Below are 21,465 nucleotides of genomic sequence, written 5' to 3' on the forward strand. Positions count from 1 at the left end.
TCCGTTTCACCGGAGGTTACCTCTGGTTAATGAATTTCCGGAAATAATGGAAATATTTGCCCAATCTCCTATAAAAATAAATATTTCCTGTAAGATGAGATGGCCCCTAAGAAGTTGATCATTATGTTCCTGGGATTTTGTAACCAGTGAGGGGCCCCTGCTGAGCTATATTTATAGCTGAGATTGTTCTGTGGAAATTCACACACACACACACACACACACACACACTCTCACTGGGGCCGACCCAGACCAACGAACTCCCTAAATGCCATCGCCACCATGAAGGGAATCTGGGTCTTCGCTCTCCTTGCCCTGGCCTCCACCTGTTACATTGGTGAGTGTGTTCCCCTGTCCCTGGAATAGTAGTAGTAGTGGTAACAGAATTCATTAAACTGTAAGCCCGTCAATGGGCAGGGACTGTCTCTATCTGTTGCCGATTTGTACAATCCAAGCGCTTAGTACGGTGCTTTGCACATAGTAAGTGCTCAATAAATATTATTGAATTAATGAATTAAACACGGTCACCTGTCGCCCAGGGACAGGGTCGGGAATCAGCATGGCGAGAGTGAAAGACTGGGATCAGAAAAGCTGAGTTTATAGAAAATGTATTCAGTGCAGCAAACTGAACTTCCCTTTTGAGGGAATATGATTATTTAATTATATTGGAGCTTACCAGGTGGGAGGAATATAATTACATGTTAATTGCATGTGGCGAAACACCTAGTTCCCACCCACGAATGCTTCCCACTTGGGAGGAATACATTTATGCGTTACATGCATGTGGTGAAGTGCCCTAGCTTCCAACCCCTGGAACATTCAGGGGGATACTCACTCATCCCATGGCTCATCACTTGGTGCAGGCAGAGGGGGCATCCCACACTCTGGGCAGAGGTGATAAACAGCCAGCTGTTACAAGTCTCGATCCTCTACCCAGAAGGTCAGAGGCTGTAGGTATTTATTACTTTTGCTTCCAGACTGTTCCACCTTCTGGCCTCTGCTTCTCCAGTCTCCACCCCTTCTCGACTGTAAGCACGGTGTGGGCAGGGACTATCTCTCTTTATTGCTGAATTGCACTTTCCAAGCACTTAGTACAGTGCTCTGCACACAGTAAGTGCTCAATAAATATGATCGAATGAATGAATGAATCCACCCTCCCCTCTCCTCCATACCTTATTTGGTTGGTATGGGGGCAAAGAACATCTTCTTTATTCCTGTCCTGGGATGTCAATCTAGAGGTTTTGGTTGCAGGAGCTGTGCCCTTCCCATGCTTCTGAGTTCCACTTTGCTGGCTTGGGCAATCATGAGATAGCTTTTGACCTTGAGACGGTGGGTACTTCAGTTCATCTTGGGACAAACACATGCACTAAAACACTATAGATGAGACATAGATACAGTCCCTGGCCTCCAAGGAGCTCACATTCCGAGAATGAGGCAGGAGAGCAGGTCCACAATAGACGAGTAAGGAAAGACAAACAAAAATATAAAAGACAAGGATGATGGAAAACACACAGGAGTAGCAGGATTTCAGAAGTCCCAGCTGCAGTCTAAAAGTTGAGAAAGACTCACACCCTCTCATCTCACACTGTTTGAGTCCTCCTTGGGCTGGAACAGGGGTCAATGGAAATCTGGGTGGCCACTTTCTTTTGTGGTAGGCCTCTGGAGGTAAGGCGGTATGGTGTAACACACATCTTAGGTTCCCCAAGGTCAGGTCTTTGAAGCACACAGTGAATAATAATAATGGCATTTGTTAAGCACTTAGTATGTGTCAAGCACTGTTCTAAGCGCTGGGGGGGATACAAGGTAATCAGGTTGTTCCACATGAGGCTCACAGTCTTAATCCCCATTTTACAGATGAGAAGAGTTGGCAATTAGGGATGGACGTAGGCTGAGAATCTGGTCAATCTGGACATTCAGATGAAACAGTTGGTTTACAAGGCCAAGGGGGTTTGAGACTGTGAGTCCCATGTGGGACAGGGACTGCGTCCAACCTGATAGCCTTGTATCTTCCCCAGGGCTTAGTACAGTGTCTGGCACATAGTAAATGCTTAAGAAATACCATTATTATTATTATTCATTCAATCATATTTATTGAGTGCTTACTGTCTGCAAAGCACTGTACTAAATGCTTGGGAGAGCACAAGACAATAACAGACACATTTCCTGCCCACAATGAGCTCCCAGTCTAGAGGGGGTGACAGACATTAATATGAATAAATAAATAAATAAATAAATAAATAAATAAATTAATAAATTAAATGTATATACAGATATATACATATGTGCTGTAAGGATGGGAGGGAGGATGAATGAAGGGAGAAAGTCAGGTTGAAGCAGAAGGGAGTAGGAGAAGAAATGAGAGCTTAGTCAGGGAAGGCTTCTTGGAGGAGATGTGCCTTCAGCAAGGCTTTGAAGTGAGACAGAGCAATTATTTGTCTGATATGAGGAGGGAGGGCGTTCCAGGCTAGAGGTAGGATACAGGCGAGAGGTCAACGGTGAGATAGACGAGATCGAGGTACAGCGAGAAGGTTAGTATTAAAGGAATGAAGTGCGTGCTGGTTTGTAGTAATAATAATAATGTTGGTATTTTACTCTTACTATGTGCTCTTACTATGTGCAGAGCACTGTTCTAAGCGCTGGGGTAGAGCAAGGTGAGGCAGGAGGGGGCAAGGAGATTAAGTGCTTTAAAGCCAAAGGTGAGGAGTTTCTGTTGGATGCCGAGGTGGATTTGCAACTGCTGTAATTTCTTGAGCAGTGGGGAAACAATGTCTGAACTTTTTTATGGAAGGAGCACTGTACTTACTAGTGCTTGGGAGAGTACAATACAACAGAATTAGTGGACACGTTCCCGGTCCATAATGAGCTTAGAGAATAATTAGAGAAGCAGCGTGGCTCAGTGGAAAGAGCACGGGCTTTGGAGTCAGGGCTCATGAGTTCGAATCCCAGCTCTGCCACTTGTCGGCTGTGTGACTGTGGGCAAGTCACTTAACTTCTCTGCGCCTCAGTTCCCTCATCTGTAAAATGGGGATGAAAACTGTGAGCCCCACGTGGGACAACCTGATTACCCTATGTCTACCCCAGCGCTTAGAACAGTGCTCGGCACATAGTAAGCGCTTAACAAATACCAACATTATTATTATTATTATGAGCTTACGTCCTAGAGGGGGAGATAGACATTAATTTGAATAAATAAGTAATTTTTAATGTACAGTTTAAAGATATGTACTGTGCTGTGGACTTGGGTGAGGAGAATATTAAGTGTTTGAAGGTCACAGATTGAGGTGCATAGAACTCAGGTCCTCTGACTCTCAGGCCCAGGCTCTTTCCACTAGACCATACTCTATTGGCCCAGCTGAAGGAATCTCTCCACTAAGGAAGGAGCCAGAGTCCCCTTCTCTTCACCTCCTCTCCCCAGGGTCATTCAGCACCGGGGGAGGGTCACTGACACAGCTGAACTCTGGGCCAGAAGATTATTGCTGAATCTGCCAGAGGTTTCTCCTCCTTTTAAGCCTGCAGATGACTAAGGCCCTGGGAGACCGTGGCTGAGTAGGTGCAGAGGGAGCATAGGCACTGCCTAGATGCCAGAGGGCCAGGTCCCTGGGCAGGTGTTCTCTGGTTCTCTAGAACTGCAGAAGGAAGTCCAGCCCCTGCTCTGCCCCACCCCAACCATACCCCTCCAGGCTGAACTCTGTTTTCCCAGGGATGTGCGAGAAGCCCAGTTCCTGCCAGTATATGGGGAGAAGTCATGTTAGAGAAAATTCTCTTTTCAGATCAGCTCATTTGTGAGCCAATTTTCTGTGTAGAAATGTTTGTTGATTAGAAGAAGCCTTCTCCAGTTAAATCTTCTTTACTCCAACTCCTTCTCCCTTCTGCATCTTCTAGGCACTTGGATCTGTACCCCTTGGGTACTTGATTTTTACCCCATCCTCGGTTCCAACCACTTATGAATATGAATATGTACTTTTATTTATATTAATGTCTGTCTCCCCCTCTAGACTGTAAGCTCATTGAGGGCAGGCAGTGCATCTACTAACTCTATTGGATTTTATTTTCCCAAGTGCTTAGTAAGCGCTCAATAAATACCACTGATTGATTATGTAAAACCAAGTATGAAACATTTGCTGAAATAACAAAGTTTCACCAACTCACGAGTGTATGAAGTTGTCATTTGACTCTATTTCGAAAGTTTGAAAAATGGATTCTTGTGATTAACCCCCTAAGTCAACTGATTCAGCTGAACTCCAATTCTTTGAATCTGTTTTTTTCTAGATGATGGCAGGCGTGGAACTGAGGTAAGTCCCCCCTCTTCTCCTTGCTCCTGTGTTTCCCTTAGCCTGGTTTGAGAGAAGTAAATTGGGCAGGAGTCCTAATACAATGGAGAGCACTATCCTGCAAAAGCAACAGACAATGGCTTCTCTCCCGAATGCGAAGGGTAGATGGCTTCCTTTCGAGGATTGTCATACTGAAGGGGCATTTGAATCCTCCAAACCCAGCCCAGCTATGGGAACGTTTGCCATTTTCCCACATTCAAAAAAAGCTTTCAGCAGTGGCATGCTCAAGGGAAACACTATAGTTTTAAGCTAAGGAGTCTATGACTTCCTCACCCTTAATGCTTGGAAGGCAGAGAATCAGTGCATCATTATCAATACAAAGTTCATCATCATCATCAACAGAATTTATTGAGCTCCTACTGTGTGCACAGTGTTTTACTAAGAATGATAATAATGTTAGTGGTATTTGTCAAGTGCTTACTATGTGCCAAGCACTGTACTAAGCACTAGGGTAGGTACAAGATAATCAGGTCAGACATACTCCCTGTCCCACTTGGGCCTCAGAGACTAAGTAAGAGGGAAAATAACTATTGAATCCCCATTTTACAGATGAGGAAACTGAGGCACAGAAAAGTTAAATGTCTTGCCAAAGGTCACACAGCAGACAGGTGGCAGAGGCAGGATTAGAACCCAGGTCCTCTGACCCCCAGGCCCATACACTTTCCACTAGGCATGTTGCTTCCCATAGGTGCCTACTGAGTGTGGAGCACCATCCTGAGCATCTGCAGTGTGCATACAACTGGATTGGGTCAGTACTGCATGCAGAGTATTGTACCAGGCATCTGGGAACATATAAAAGAAGCAAAGAACACAGTCCAAGGCCCTGATGATCCGACCATCTACTGGGGATGACAAGTGGACACAAATTACCAAATATTAAACAGATCCCCCCCCGACCCAACCCGTCCCCCCAGACTGTAACCCCGTTGAGGGCAGGGATTGTCTCTATTGCTGTATTGTACTTTCCAAGCACTTATTACAGAACTCTGAACACAGTACATAATAAATACGACTGATTGAATAAATAAAAGAGTAAAAGTAGAACACCAAATAATAGAAATCATAGCCCAGTATTTAGATATCTAAATAATTACTAAGAATAGCAAATGGATGGAAGGAATTTAGATGAATTAAGGAAGTCTTCCTGGATCAGGCAGCCTTTTTGAGGCTCTGTGGTTGTGGAAAACAGTGGTTCCATGAATTTGAGGTGAGAGGGAGTTCCAGGCAGGGGGATAGGTGTTAGCAAAGGATCTGTGACAGAAGAGTACAAGGTGAGTGACAGCTAGGAGGTGAGCAGGGGAGGAGCAAAGCTGGTGAGTTGATGCCCAGAGAGTGGAAAGAATGGATAGGGGCAGAGGGAGTCTCCACAGAGTTCCAACTCCCTCCCAGTCTGGAGGCATGACTGGGAGTTGCCTTGCTGGCCCACAATTCTTACTCCCTTCCAGGAACATCAAGAGCAGTGCTCTTACTTCCTCCTCCAGAGGGTGACATGGGCTCTAAGATGCTAATTTTTCCTGTTCTGAGAATTGGAACTTTCTGTCCTCATCATTGATTCAATTAGTGGTATTGAGAACTTATTGTGTGCAGAGCACTGGTCTAAACACTGAAAAAGTACAGTACAACAGTTGGTAGACACATTCCCTGCTCACAAGAAGTTTATAGTCTCATCCATTGTGGTACATTGCCAGCTCTCATTTTTGAATAGTGAATAAAGATAGATATGGATAGTGAAAACCTGCCCATGGGTGTAAGTGTAGCTTGAAAGATGGATGCAGGACTGGTATTCTCTCCATAATGCTTGTAACAATAAATCCTTGTTGCATCCCATATAGGGCCTTTCTCTTGTTTCTGAGCCTTCCTCTGGACATCCAATCCTTTGCAAAGCTTTTATTCGAGGAGAGAAACCCCTCTACAAATTGGGGCCCACTAGGTGGGTCTGATGTGGTGGACTTTCAATGGTCACTGCTCTGTCATACCATTTGGCACTGAGCTTCCCTGGATCTGAATATCAATTATTCTGCTTCCTGGTTTCTATGTGCCTGTTTTCAGTTCATTTTCCTGCCATGCCCCCGGGGGGAACTCCGAATTTTGTTCCATGAAAAGAGTATAGTTTTCCACAGACAATAATGTAAAACTCTGGTAAGAACCCCAGAATTGGCCAGGAAATTCTGAATAGATTGAAACAATGATAAAAGCCACAATGAATATAGTTAAAAGATGCAATAGCAATGTAAATATTTATATAGCCTCTTCCAAGATAAGCCAGCCATCTTGGTTCAATTTTTAATTCATCTTTTTCATGAGCAGCTGTAAATACAATATTTTCAAAGTGTGATTTTCAAAATGATATCTTTCACATCTTTTCCAGAACAAAGGCAGTTTATTCTCTTAGTCCAGAGATGTCACTAAGTAGATCTGCCATGGTTTATGCTAAATCTGGGCTTTGAAGTTTCTCCTCCTCCTCCTCCTCCTCTGTGGTGGTGGAAGGCATGTTTAGGAATTGGTTGCAGTTTCCTGCAGGACTCCCTCCTTATCTGTGATGAAGGGGGCTCCATCTGAATTCTTCAGAATGTGGCATTTAGTAATGAGTAAAAGTCCTTGGTTTAGTGAGAGTCTGCATATCCTTGGATTTCTTCAGCTTTGGGATCCCTCCAATGATAAAATATGCTCCTTAGTTTGATCTGTATGTTTGGTCTCAGATTTCTGGAGGTGCTTCAAGGTATTGTTGATGCATTTCCTGCTTTGTTGAAAGTGGAATTTTGGACTTTAAATCATTGTCCTCAAACAAGTCAATCAATAGGATTTTTTGAGGGTCTACTGTGCCTATTATGTAAAGAGCCACTGTACTAACTGAGAGAGTAGGGGGCAATCAGAAAACCCAATCCCTGCCCTTTAGGGGTTTAAAATCAGAAGTTTGCAATAATTCACATACAGGAGAAAGAAGGAAACTGGATATGTAGGTGAATGAATATTAAAGTATCCATAGAAATGCTCCAGAAAGTGAAGAGTGCATAAGAGTATAGGTGACACAGAAGTGCTGAAATGGTAGTTGATTGGGATAAAACTGGGGGAGAAAAGAAATTAATCTGGGAAGACCTCCTGGAAGAGAAGTGATTTCAGAAGGTCTTCAGAAGGAAGATGGAGACTATTGTGGTCTGGTAGATATGAAAAGAGAGGTTTCAGGCAGGAGGAAGAATGTAAGCAAAAGGTCAGAGGTGAATGAGTAGAGAAGAACAAGGCATAGTAAGTTTCTTTGAAAGGAAAGAAGAGTGTGAGCTGGGGTTTACTGGGAGAAAAGAGTGGATAAGTAGCAGGGAAAGACCTGATTAAGAGCCTTAAAGCTAATGGTCAGGAATTTCTATTTGATGCCGAGAGGTAGTAAGTCTTAAACTCACCTACTGCTTGGACCAGATAAATGCAGGTGGTTTAGGGACTACAGCCCCAGGCCCCAGGCCAAGGGGTGGCCCAATCACTGCCCATAACCATGCAATTTGAGCCACTGCTGCATTAAAGGGAAATTGTATACCTTTGGACTACCAACATGGTTGCTGCTTGGAACATGATGAAGATGGCATCCAAGATGGCCACTGTGCACATATAACATCAGAAGGAATAACTGGAGTTGATACCCCTCCAATGCTACGTGTTCATAGACGACGTGGCTCTTTGAAGTGGGAGGACTGCTGATAAAGGATTTGGGGGGAAGGAGAGTTTGGAGACTATGATGCTTCTCACTCAGAGTTCAGCTCTGGTCCCCAAACACTGCCCTGGCATGGTCCTAGCTCTGCTGCTATTACTATGGCTAGCACCACCCCCACCACATCCTCCCACCCAAACACCATCCCAGAGATGAGACAGCCCTCAGTGACCATCCAGGTGTCTGCTTGAGCCCCAGTGACTGGCATGGCCATGTCTTAAAGGAGACATAGTCCTTTAATTGACCCAGCTCTGGCTAGAGGCAGGGGATGGGCAGCCCATGTGAAGAACCTGAATGTTCTCCAGTTAAACCATGGCTAATTATGATGATGATGATGATGATGATGATGACAACAGTAGTAATGATAATGTATTAATTAAGGCCTTACCATGTGTCCAACACTATGCTAGATTTGAGATAACTGAGTCAGACCCAATCCCTGTCCCACACAGGGCTCATAGGGAGGAAGAACAGGTATTGTGTCCCCATTTTATAGATGAGGAAATTGAGGCCCAGGAAAGTTAAATGACTTGTCCCAAGTCACATAGCAGACAAATGGCAGGTTGGGGTTAGAACACAGATCCTCTGACTCCCAGGACTGTGCTCTTTCCTCTAGGCCACTGCTGTGAGATTCCACTCCGCCTCTGGTCCCAGTGAAATCTGTTGGACTGAAGAGATCCTGGATGGATGGGAAATGATTGACAGGCATCAGCTTAGGCTAGTGGGAATTGCTGCTGGATCTCGTTCTTTCGGTTGGGAGGGTTGATTCACTCTCCTGCTCTAATCCCATAGTCGAGATTGGAGGTAAGCATGTGGCAGAGGGAGTCCTTAGACTGCCCACTGTGACCCCTGTGGGTGAAGGTCAAATCCACCAGGGACTGCTGGCCCCCAGGTCTTCTCCTTCCACTCAACACAGCTCTTGCTCCCTTCTCTGACCCACCAGCCAGACAGCAATGGAGTCTTCCCTCTAGACTTTGAGCTTGTTGTGGCCAGGAATTGTGCCTACCAACTCTGTTGCACAGTAAGATCTCAATAAATACCATTGGTTGGTTGGTTGACAAAAACTCTAATTTCCATCTGGAGAATGAAGGGGGAGTCGGGGAATGCCCAGTCTACTCCTCTGACACCAAGGTACTTTTCACTGGAGGGGTCAGGAGTTCAGTGGAGGAAAATCAATCAATTGTATTTATTGAGCACTTACTGTGTACAGAGCACTATATTAAGTAAAAGTTTCTTCATCTGTAAAATGGGGATGAAATACCTGTTCCTCTTTCCATTTAGACTGTGATCCCCATGGGAGACAGGGGTTACGTCTGATATGATTATCGAATACTAACCTCAGTGCTTAGTAAAGTGCTTGGCACGTAGTAAGCTCTTAACAAACTTCACGGTTACTATTATGAAGTGGGCGAGTGGCCGAGGGTGAGGCTCCAGCTGTGGCTTTGGGGTGGAGAGGAAGGAGAATGGCAGTGAGAGCAGAATGACACAATAATGTCACATATCAGGTAAGAAGGTCTGCCAAATCTGAAGAACCTCAAGGCCCAAGGGGTATTTAATCTGGCCCTGCCCACAACCTTAAGGGCTGCCTGATAGGCAGTGTCTTAGAAGTCCCCATTCACATGGGTAGTTGGGCTCTTGGCTCTACTAGGCTTTCTGCAGTGTTGTCATTGAGCACCTTGTTCAGGGATAGTTTCTTTAAGTTTGGTACTTATCCTTCTTGATGGTTTGGAGGCCACTGTTCAACTGATTGGCTGTATGGATAGAGCAAGGTGGTCTGAAAGCAAGATTTTATCACTCTCTTTTTTCTGGGAATCATTGGCTTATTCCCCTTAGAGCTACCTGGGGAACCATGTGGAATGGGCACCTGGAAGGTGCTCAAGCCTCCAGAACAACAACAGCGTTCACTTGCTTCCTATACAGGTTGACTGCAGTGGGTACCCCAGGGCTGGAAATGGCAAAATTACAACATGTCCAACAAATGTAAGTCCAGTATGTGGCAGCAATGATCAAACTTACAACAATGAGTGTTTGCTCTGTTCCTATGTTTCGTAAGTATTGAATTTGGTAACCTACATCTTCCTTAATAATCGAACTTGAGATCAGAAAGTCAAATCTCCAGATGCAATGGGGAGCAGGATGACATTTGGACAGGAAAAAAATAAGTGAACACTGGTCGAGGATCAGGAAAAGGAGAACATATAGAAATTTGTTCTATCCAAGAAGACTATGAGCAATGCCACAAAGGCTCCCGTGTCTCTAACAGGATGCTTGGTTGGACATAGACCATCTCACATAATTTCCTTGGCCCTCAATTTCCTTATCTGCAAAACCCCTGCTTCTCCCTGACTTACACAGATGTTGCAAAAGTAAAAGAAAAAAAGCACGGGGAAAGGGATCTGGAAAAACTGAAAAAAAAGATGTCCAGAAATCCTAGATGTCATTATTACTAGCTCTAACTTTCCGTTTAGCATCCTAGTATGACCTACTCAGTCAGGTCTAGAGGGCATTTTAAATTGCTCTTCATTTCTTCTCTGATTCCTTTCATTTCTTCTCTCTGTTGAGAGACAGTGCCCATGCCCTTCCATATGGGGAGAGAGAAGGCAAGTGTTTGATGCAGGGAGCAATCAAGCACTCAGAAATCAGAAGCTGCATTCTCATTTTGGCCATAAACCCAGTTTCATGACAAAGGCTGTCCCTCTGCCAGAGAAAACCCTGTTTTGGGAAGAGATATCAAGTGTGAGTCAGGCTGGGGTGTGAGAACAAGAAGGGCAATTATTGAGGCACAAGCCCCTCATTGGCTTTGACTTCATACAGCCCACTCCTGACCTCATTTTTTACATCCTCTCTTGCTCTGAGTGGTTAATACTGTGTTTATCAACACCCTCCTGGCTTGGGGTGGTTAGCCTATGAGCCTGGTTATACCTTGCCTAATGAATCAATCAGTGGTATTTATTGAACACTAACTGTGTTCAGAGCACTCTACTAAGTGCTTGGGAAAGTACAGTCCAACAGAGTTGGTAGATGTGATTCCTGCCCATAGGATGCTTACAGTCTACAGGGGGAGACAGACTTTGTTTAATGGTATTTGTCAAGCACTTCCTATGAGTAAAACAGTGTTCTACCCACCGAGATAGATACAAGTGATTTAGGTTGGACACTGGTTGTTGTGGCCAGGAATTGTGCCTACCAACTCTGTTGCACAGTAAGATCTCAATAAATACCATTGGTTGGTTGGTTGACAAAAACTCTAATTTCCATCTGGAGAATGAAGGGGGAGTCGGGGAATGCCCAGTCTACTCCCCTGACACCAAGGTACTTTTCACTGGAGGGGTCAGGAGTTCAGTGGAGGAAAATCAATCAATTGTATTTATTGAGCACTTACTGTGTCCTGTATGGGGCTCACAGCTTAAGTAGGAGAGAGGATAGTAGAACTTAGGCACAGAGAGGTTAAGTGACTTGCCCAAGGTCACACAGCAAGAGTCCAGATTGGATCCCAGGTCTTATGACTTCCAGACCCGTGCTCTTTCCACTAAGCTATGAGACATTACAAAAAGGGGAAATAGTAGAATATAAGGATTTGCACATAAGTACTGTGGGTCTGGGGTGAGTATCAAAGTACTTAAGGGGTACACAACCAAGAGCATTGTTGACACCAAGGGGAGGGTGGATAGATGGAAGGGAGGGCTTAGTCAGGGAAGGCCTCTTGGAGAGTTTGGAAGATGGGAAGGTGAAGCAGTGTGGCTTAGTGGATAGAGCATGTGCCTGGGAGTCAGAAGGACCTGGGTTCTAATCCTGTCTCTCCCACATGTCTGCTGTTTGGCCTTGGGCAAGTCACCTAACTTCTCTGGGCCTCAGGTACCTCATCTGTAAAATGGGGACTAGGAGTGTGAGCCCCATAAGGGACAAGGACTGTGTCAAACCTGATTAACTTGTATCTAGAACAGTGCTTGGCATGTAGTAAATGTTTAACAAGTACCATAATTATCATTATTATTTTACTATTTCTATTATTATTATTGGTCTGTTGGATATAAAGGGGAAGGGAGTTTCAGGCCCAAAGGAGGACGCAGGCCAGGACTTGGCAGAAGGATAGATGAAATCAAGGCACAGAGCATAGGAGCAGAGTTTGCAGAGTGTGTTGTAGTAGAAAATCAGCAAGGTTAGGTAGAAGGGAGTGAGCTAATGGAGTGCCTCAAAGCCTATAATGAGGAATTTCTGTTTGATGCGGGTTTAGATGGTCAACCACTGGAGGTTCTTGAGGAGTGGGGAGATGTGGACTGAATGGTTTTTCAGAAAAATGACTAGAGTGGGGAGACACAGGAGGCAAGGAGGTTAGAGAGGAGGCTGATTCAATGGTCAAGGTGCAATATGAAAAGTGCTTGGATCAGCATGATAGCAGTTTGGATGGAGAGGAAAGGGCAGATTCTCTAATTCCTCCTGGGCTAGATGCCCTTATTCTGAATCCAATTCAGATCAGTTCTGAGTGCCTACAGAGCACCAACCAACATTTCCAACATACCTGTAATTTACTTATTTATATTAATGTCCATCTCCCCCTTCTAGACTCTAAACCTCTTGTGTGCAGGGAAGGAGAAGCAGCGTGGTCTAGTGGATAGAGCACAGGCCTGGAGTCGTAAGGACCCTGTGTTCAAATCCCGGCTCACCAAATGTCTGCTGTGTGATGTTGGACAAGTGACTTCACTTCTCTGGGCATAAATTACCTCATCTGTAAAATAGAGATTAAGACTATAAGCCCCATGTGGGACAGGGACTGTATCCAACCTGATTAACTTGTATCTACCCCAGTGCTTAGAACAGTGCTTGACACATAGTAAGTGCTTAACAAGAACCATAATTATTAATTATTACTAATGTGTCTGTTTATTGTTATATTGTACTCTCCTAAGCACTTAATGCAGTGTTCTGCACACAGTAAGTGCTCAATAAATACATTTGACTGACTGATTTCCTCTCATCTGCAGAAATAGTGGACTTGATGTAAAGAAGCTTCACAATGGATCTTGTGTAAGTATCTACTATTTTGTCCCTTGTAAAAAGCTCCCAGAAATAATGTCAATATCCAAGGCCAAGCCAGGATGCATGTGCATACGCACGTGTGTGTGGGGTGTGTGTGTGTGTGTGTGTGTGTGTGTGTGTGTGTGTGTGTGTGTGTGTGGTGTGTATATGCATATATATCTGTGGGAGTGTATGTGAATCTGGGAGTATGATTGTATAAGTTTCCTCAATAATTTCAGTCACCCCTTTAAGAGACTCCCTGCCTCCTCTTGCCTTTCCCTAGCCTCAGTGAATGCTCTACTGCTAGGTCTCTTTCCTGAGTCCCACTGAATCTCATCCACCTCTGCCAGTCACACAAGTGGGGCGTCCCTGCTTCCAGCTCCTGAAGCTGATACCCCAAGTATTGCTCAGCTGAACTCCACTGAACAAGACTTCCAGGGGCCCGGTGACCTTCCCTCCTTCAAGTTCCCTCTGCACCTTCTTTGATTCTTTTTTTGCATTAGGTGTAAGTGTCACTGCCAGGACTTGGAGTTCTGATAATAATAATAATGTTGGTATTTGTTAAGCGCTTACTATGTGCCGAGCACTGTTCTAAGCGCTGGGGTAGACATAGGGGAATCAGGTTGTCCCACGTGGGGCTCACAGTCTTAATCCCCATTTTACAGATGAGGGAACTGAGGCCCAGAGAAGTTAAGTGACTTGCCCACAGTCACACAGCCGACAAGTGGCAGAGCTGGGATTCGAACTCATGAGCCCTGACTCCAAAGCCCGTGCTCTTTCCACTGAGCCACGCTGCTTCTCCGTGGCCAGGCTCTGACCCAGAGCCTGGGGTGGCATGGTCCGAGGTCTTGGTGTACACTGGGGGTTAGGGCAGCCTTGGGGAACCCGCCGGAAAGGACCCTTAGGAAATAGGATAGCCTATCTGATTGGAAGTGAAAGCTGCAATCCTCTAGCCCACATCTCCCATAATGAGGAGGCCTGGGGAAAGAGCAGCTACCACAGTAAAGACCAATGAACTTGAGGGAAGGGGCCCACAGGCTCCTACAAGTAAGGCCGCAGGCCAGGGCTTAGAGGCAAAGGGAATAAATAATCAATCAATGGTATTAATTGAGCACTTAATGTGTGCAGAACACTGTACTAAGCACTTGCGAGAGTACAACAGAGTTGGTAGGTGTTCCCTACCCACAAGGGGCTTACAGCCTACAGTTTATAGCCCCCATGTCATCCCCTCACACTTCCTGCACTTCCTGGAGAGAAAGCTGTCTCTGGGACACAAAATCACACTCCAGCATGCTCTCAGCCACCGGGAATTTTACTGAGAATTTTACATAATAATAATAATAATAATAATGTTGGTATTTGTTAAGCGCTTACTATGTGCCGAGCACTGTTCTAAGCGCTGGGGTAGACATAGGGGAATCAGGTTGTCCCACGTGGGGCTCACAGTCTTAATCCCCATTTTACAGATGAGGGAACTGAGGCGCAGAGAAGTGAAGTGACTTGCCCACAGTCACACAGCCGACAAGTGGCAGAGCTGGGATTCGAACTCATGAGCCCTGACTCCAAAGCCCGTGCTCTTTCCACTGAGCCACGCTGCTTCTCTTACATCACCCTGACTTGCTCCCTTTCTTCATTCCCCACTCTCAGCCACATAGCACTTATGTACATGTCTGTAATTTATTTGTATTGATGTCTATCTCCCCTCATTAGACTGTAAGCTTGTTGTGGGAAGGGAATGTGTCTTTTTATTGTTGTATTGTACTCTCCCAAGCTCTTAGTACAATGCTCTGCACACAGTGAGCACTCAATCAATATGCTTGAATGAATGAACATTCCCTTCCCCACAATGAGCTTACATATGGGGAGACAGACATTAATATAAACTACAGATATGTACAAAAGTGCTGTAGGACTGGGAGGGGGGTTGAACAATTGGAGCAAGTCAGGGCAATGCAGAAGGGAGTGGGAGAAGAAGAAAGGGGGGGCTTAATCAGGGAAGACCTCTTGGAGGAAATGTGCCTTCAATAAGGCCCTGAATGTGGGGAGAATAATTGTCAGATGTGAGGAGGTAGGGTATTCCAGGCCAGAGGCAGAACATGGGCAAGGGGTCAGTGGCAAGATAGGCTAGATCGAGGCACAGTGAGAAGGTTAGCATTAGGGGAGGGAAGTGTGCAGGCTGGGTTATATTAGGAGAGTAGCAAGGTGAGGTATGAGGGTGCAAGGTGACTGAGTGCTTTAAAGCCAATAGTGCGGAGTTTCTGTTTGATGTGGAGGTGGATAGGTAACCACTGGAGCTTTTGGAGGAGAGGGATGACATGTCCTGAATGTTTTTGTAGAAAAATGATCCAGGCAGCAGAGTGAAGTATGGACTGGAGTGGGGAGAGACAGGAGACTGGGAAGTCAGCAAGGAGGCTGATGCAGTAATCCAGGAGGGATAGGATAAGTGATTGTATTAATGTGGTAGGAGTTTGGATGGTGAGGAAAGGGTGGATTTTAGTGATGTTATGAAGGTGGGACCGATAGGATTTAGTGATGGATTGAATATGTTGGTTGAATGAGAGAGAGGAATCAAGGCTAATGCCAAAATTGCAGGCTTGTGAGATAGGAAGAATGGTGGTACCATCTACAATAATGGGAAAGTCAAAGAGAGGACAGGGTTTGGGAAGATAAGGAGTTCTGCTTTGGACATGTTAAGCTTGAAGTCACTGTAAGCTCGTCTAGACTGTAAGCTCACCTTGGGCAGGGGATTCATCTGTTTATTGTTGAATTCTCCCAAGTGCTTAGTACAGTGCTTTGCAAACAGAAAGAGCTCAATAAATACGATTGAATGAATTGAATGAAAGAACGGGGACTTCCAAGTAGTGATGTCTTGGAGGCAGGAGGAAATGAGAGACTGCAGAGAGGGAGAGAGAGCTGGAGATGTAGATTTGGATATCATCCTCATAGAGGTGGTAGTTGAATCCATCTCAGCGAATGAGTTCTTCAGGGGAGTGGGTGTAGATGGAGAATAGAAGGGGACCCTTCTGGCTGCTGGCTCCCAGTAGAACTGGTTGTTCTACTCTTCTGCCCTCTCCTGCCCACTTCCTGCCTTTCCTCAATGCCCTTTCTTTCCCTTTCATTGTCCATCCACTTCCTGTGAGCATCCTCCAACTTTTGTCCTGCTTTGTGCCCCTTTTCCTTCCTGATCACATAGGAGCCTGGCAGCCTCTCCCCATTTCTGTCTCCTCCCATTCTGTCTATTTCTCTCCCTATGCCTGGCTGGTCCACCTCTTGCCTTTGGCCTTCTCCAGCCTTACCATCTCGCTCATTCTAACCTCATTTTCTCTGACTCTCTCTGGGCTGCCTCTGGACACCCCCCCCCCTTTCTCCCCTCCTGGTCCTGCTCTGGCTGCCCTCTCTATTTTGGTTCTCTCTGTCCCCTCTGCTCTGTCTTGCTTTCTCTCTAAATGGGCAAAAGGGACACCAGAGGGAGGGGATCAGGTTCTTAGTGCAGGTGGAGTGGGTGGAAGAGGGACCTCAGGAAACAGGACTCTTGTGCTCCAATAGCAGCAAGGTGTAGGAGGGTGGCGGGGGAGAGGGGTCCTAGGTCTGAGTCCCAGGGCTCGCCTTAGTGGTGACCCTCCCAGAAGGGAGAGGGAAGAGGGGCATTCCCATGTCGTGTTCCCTGCTTTTGAGGAGATATAGATTGTGAGCCTGTCTAATAGCAGAGATGGAAATGAGCTGGAAAAGAGACCATCAGGCTCTTGACAGGAGCCAGATCCCCCTGAAAGGATAAAGAATGTGAAGAAAGAAAGTGGTTACTTTTGGCAGATCGATTGCAACAGACCAGTGGAGATTTGCACCATGGAAAGGAGGCCTCACTGTGGCTCAGATGGCAGGACTTACGGCAACCAATGTGACTTCTGTGATGCCATTCAGTAAGTGTTAAATCATAGGAATCATCAGTAGAACTGGTCCTAACCATCCCTTATACCCCTAGGTCCTCAGTGATCACTAGTCCAAGGTCTCTGTGTTGGCCCTTCCCCCTGCCCCCACTCAACATTTCTGAGGCCCTTAGTGCAACTCCCAGTTTTCACTTACCAAGTCCAGACTGTGACCCACAGGGAGCTGATGCTTGGGTACAATGGGTGGCTGTTGCTTCAGTCAGATATCCCATCTTTTTCCAGCAACAGACATTCCCCAGGTAAATCCTACCCCAGCCCTAGAAGCCAACCTTCCCTGCTCCCTCATGGCATCCTTTCCTTCTCCTCTTACTCCTTCCAACCCACAACCAGGAAGTTCAGCCCTTTCCTGTCCCAGAGAAACTATCCCTGACCATTTTATTTCATCCACCACCTCCATGTACCAACTTCCCTAATGGCTAGAGCTGCTGCATTGCAGTCTGTGTCCTAGCCTCCAGAGCTCAGGACCACCTCCATCCCCAACCCACATTGCTCCTACCATCCACCCCCAGAATCTGCCTGAGCTCAGTGAAGGGGTGGACTCTGGCTCCCCTGGCACCCTGAGCTGTGAGGAATGTCCCTGAGGGCACATTTTGACACTTCAGAGCCAAGGTTATGATTACCATAGCTCTTGCTGACATGTCCCACTGAGGTAGCTCTCTCTCTCTCTCTGCACAGTTCTTCCCCTACCTTGCCCTGCCCACACTCTCTGGCATCCCCCCACCATGGTTCCCCCCTCCTCCCATACAGTCTTGCTACAATGTTGGCTCCTAAGAGCCACCCCTGGCCGCTGGCCTCCAGCATGTACTTCACAGCATCTACCTCCACCACTGTTCCTCCCTGACTTCACCAATGCTCCTGTTAGCGTACCAGGAGGGAGCTTAAATCTGGTTCTGGAATCACTGTTTTGGCAATTTTAGGGGTCCCAGGAGGGACTAAAGATAGTGCTATAACCCCCTGAATTCAGGAACATAAACTGCCCATGCAGGTTAATCAATCAGTCATTCAATGGCATTTATTAAGTGCTTAGAGTGCAGAGCACTGTACTAAGCATTTGGGAGAGTTCTAGGTAATAGACTTGGTAGACACAATCCCTGCCCTTGAGAATCTTACAATCTAGTGACAGAGTATATAACTATATGTACATAAATTCTCTGGGGATGGGTGAGGATATCAAAGTGCTTAAGGGGTACACTTCCATGTCCTTAGGTGGCACAGAAGGGACAGTAGTATGGGGAAATGAGGGATTAGTCAGGGAAGGCTTCTAGCTTTATCATTAAGCACTATTAAGGTCTCATCTTCACCAAGAGGCCTTCCCCGATTAAGCCCTCTCAAAAGTCACCAATGATCTCCTTCCTGCTAAATCCAACAGCCTCTACTCCATCCTAATCCTCCTTGATTTCTCAGCTGCATTCAACACTGTGGACTACCCCTTTCTCCTGGAAACACTATCCACCCTTGGCTTCACTGTCACTTTCCTCTCCTGGTTCTCCTTCTACCTCTTTGGCCTCTCATTCTCAGGCTCTTTCACAGGCTCCTCCTCTGCTTCCCACTCCCCAACTTTGGGGCTCCCTTAAGGTTCAGTTCTGAGTCCCCTTCTATTCTCCATTTACACCCTCTCCCTTGAAGAATTTATTTGCTCACATGGCTTCAACTACCACTTCTATGCGGATGATACCCAAATCTACATCTCCAGACCTGATCTCTCTCCTTCTCTACAGTCTAGCATTTCCTCTTGCCTTCAAGACATTTCTACTTGGATGTCCTCCCATCACCTCAAGCTTAACATGTCCAAAACAGAACTCCTTATCTTCCCAACCCAATCCCTCTCCTCCCCTTGACTCTCCTATTACTGTACGCGACACCACCATCCTTCCTGTCTCACAAGCCCGTAGCCTTGGTGTTGTCCTTGACTCCTCTCTCTCATTCAACCCACATATTCAATCCATCACTAAATCCTAATGGTCCCACCTTCACAACATCGCTAAAACCCACCCTTTCCTCTCCATCCAAACTCCTACCACATTAATGCAATCACTCATCCTATCCCTCCTGGATTACTGCATCAGCCTCCATGCTGACTTCCCAGCCTCCAGTCTTGCCCCACTCCAGTCTATACTTCACTCTGCTGCCTGGATCATTTTTCTACAAAAGCATTCAGAACATGTCATCCCTCTCCTCAAAAAGCTCCAGTGGTTACCCATCCACCTCCATATCAAACAAAAACTCACCATTTGCTTTAAAGCACTCAATCACCTTGACCCCTCCTAATAATAATAATAATTATGGTATTTGTTAAGCACTTACTATGTGCCAGGCACTGTACTGACCTCTGGGATGGACCATCCCAGAGGTCAGGACACAAGCAAATGAGGTTAGACACATTACCTGTCGCATGTGGGGCTCACAGTCTCAATCTCATTTTACAGATGAGGTAACTGAGGCACAGAGAAGTGAAGTGACTTACCCAAGGTCACACTGCAGACAAGTGGAGAAGTAGGGATTAGAATCCATGACATTCTGACTCCCAGGCCCATGCTCTATCCACTACACTATGCTGCTTCTCTTACACCATGCTGCTTCTACTCTCAACTTGCTACTTTTCTACTACAACCCAGCCCACATACTTCACTCCTCTAATGCTAAGCTTTTCACTATGCCTCAATCTTGCCTATCTCACCACGGACACCTCGCCCACGTCCTGCCTCTGTCCTGGAATGCCCTCCCTTCTCAAATCTGACAATTACTCTCCCTGAATTCAAACCCTAATTGAAGGCACATCTCCTCCAAGAGGCCTTCCTTGACTAAGCCACCCCCCCTTCTCCCACTTCCTTCTGCATTGCCCTGACTTGCTCCAATTGTTCATCCCCTTTCCCAGTCCTACAGCACTTACGTACAGATCTGTAGTTTATTTATTTATATTAATGTCTGTCTCCCCACATCTAGACTGTAAGCTCGTTGTGGGCTGGGAATGATTCGGTTTATTGTTATATTGTACTCTCCCAAGTGCTTAGTATAGTGGTCTGCACACAAAAAGTGCCAATAGATAGAATTGAATGAATAAATGAAGCCCTCTTTTCCCCAACTTGCTCTTCCTTCCTCATCATCCATGCACTTTGATCTGTGACCTTTGAACACTTGATATTCATCCCACCTGCAACCCCAAAGCACTTATTTACATATCTTTAAATTATACATTATAAATTATTCATTTATATTAATGTCTGTTTCCCCCTCTAGACTGTAAGCTCGTTATGGATAGGGAAAAAGTCTGCTAATTCTGTTGTACTTTCCCAAGAGCTTAGTACAGTGTTCTGCTCATAGTAAGCCCTCCATAAATATGATTAGTTGATTGATTGATCGATTGAGTCTAGGCAATAACCAATTAGAAGCCCAAGTTACTCCACTTGAATGTCCCTTCGGCCTGAATTCATAGATAATTGTTCAGCGCCCCCTATTGTTTCCAATGGAGTCCTTGTTCTGCAGCATGGAGTTTGTGGTTTCCTCACTCTGTTCTATTTGTATCTTACAGGAAAAGTCATGGAGCTCTTTACTTGGTCAAATATGGAGTATGCTAAAATTCCTGGTGGCTGAGACACGACATGTACCTTCTGCTTTCAATTTCTTCTCCTTATCCCTATGTAGAAGCATCATTGTTCCTTGGTCTGTGCTCCTAGTCACATATTATCAAGTGTGTTTTCAGTAAAGACTTTCAGCAGCTGCATTGCTCTCTCCATTGGTGTCTGTTACTGAGCCATTCTCCCAATATGTTCCCAGTTTTACTCACAAGAAAGACAATGGATCTGCTGGACTCTCTGCTTGGGGGCCAGATGGAGGAGGATGGGAAGTGTTTGGCACAGGGAGCACATCTAATGTCATTGAGAACATCAGAAAGGAGGGCTGCTCATGAGGAGACCCTTGGAGCCCATAGCGACATACCAGACACACGTAGGAGTCTCATACTGTGTCTGGTGCTGGACAGAGGCAGGGTGAGCAATCAGAATAGGAAGGACTAGGGCCACAACCCTCCTCCCCCAACTGTCCTGTGGCCCAAGCCAATATCCAAACTCCCCATCGGCAGCCTGGGACCTTCGCAGCCTGTTCCCTCCCTGCCCCAACCCCCCATTTCCCCTGACAAGCAGTGGCACAGGAACCAACTCTGGGCAACATGACTGCCAGCTCTGACTTCTCTGCCTTCCCGTATAGGACCACCCTGACTGGCCCTACTGGAGAGCCTCTGCTACAACATACAGAGTGATGGGATGACTTTGGAGGGAGTGGATGGGGGTATTGTGGAGGGTACCCCAGTTGACTCCAGGGTTTCCACCCTGAAGGGGCTTTGGAGTATGATCCCTGGCTAGCCCTCTATTGCCCCTATCACCTTTCCATTTCCAAGGCTGTGCTCAACCCTTCCATCATCTGTCCCACTAAACATTGGACCATGGTCACCATTTCCAAGAGTCAGCATTGCCCACTCCCTCAA

At 46.0% G+C, this 21,465-nt stretch overlaps 1 protein-coding gene across 1 annotated transcript; it reads left to right on the forward strand.

Moving 5' to 3' along the window:
* Positions 1 to 216: 216 nt before the first annotated feature.
* Positions 217 to 20,706, forward strand: LOC103165365 (ovomucoid-like). The gene is made up of 6 exons (XM_039910430.1): positions 217 to 334; positions 4,267 to 4,289; positions 9,946 to 10,005; positions 13,008 to 13,050; positions 16,852 to 16,958; positions 20,515 to 20,706. Exons 2-6 carry the CDS (start codon positions 4,267 to 4,269, stop codon positions 20,558 to 20,560), a joined length of 279 nt encoding a protein of 92 aa, XP_039766364.1. The 5' UTR covers positions 217 to 334; the 3' UTR covers positions 20,561 to 20,706.
* Positions 20,707 to 21,465: the final 759 nt, after the last annotated feature.

Source organism: Ornithorhynchus anatinus, chromosome X1 (assembly GCF_004115215.2).
Source record: "Ornithorhynchus anatinus isolate Pmale09 chromosome X1, mOrnAna1.pri.v4, whole genome shotgun sequence".
NCBI lineage: Eukaryota > Metazoa > Chordata > Mammalia > Monotremata > Ornithorhynchidae > Ornithorhynchus > Ornithorhynchus anatinus.

Coding starts and splice junctions, on each gene's coding strand:
- LOC103165365 (XM_039910430.1), top strand. CDS start 4,267: ATGATGGCAGGCGTGGAACTGAG. Junction 13,051..16,851: donor AGCTTCACAATGGATCTTGT/GTAAGTATCTAC, acceptor TACTTTTGGCAG/ATCGATTGCAACAGACCAGT. Junction 16,959..20,514: donor GACTTCTGTGATGCCATTCA/GTAAGTGTTAAA, acceptor TGTATCTTACAG/GAAAAGTCATGGAGCTCTTT.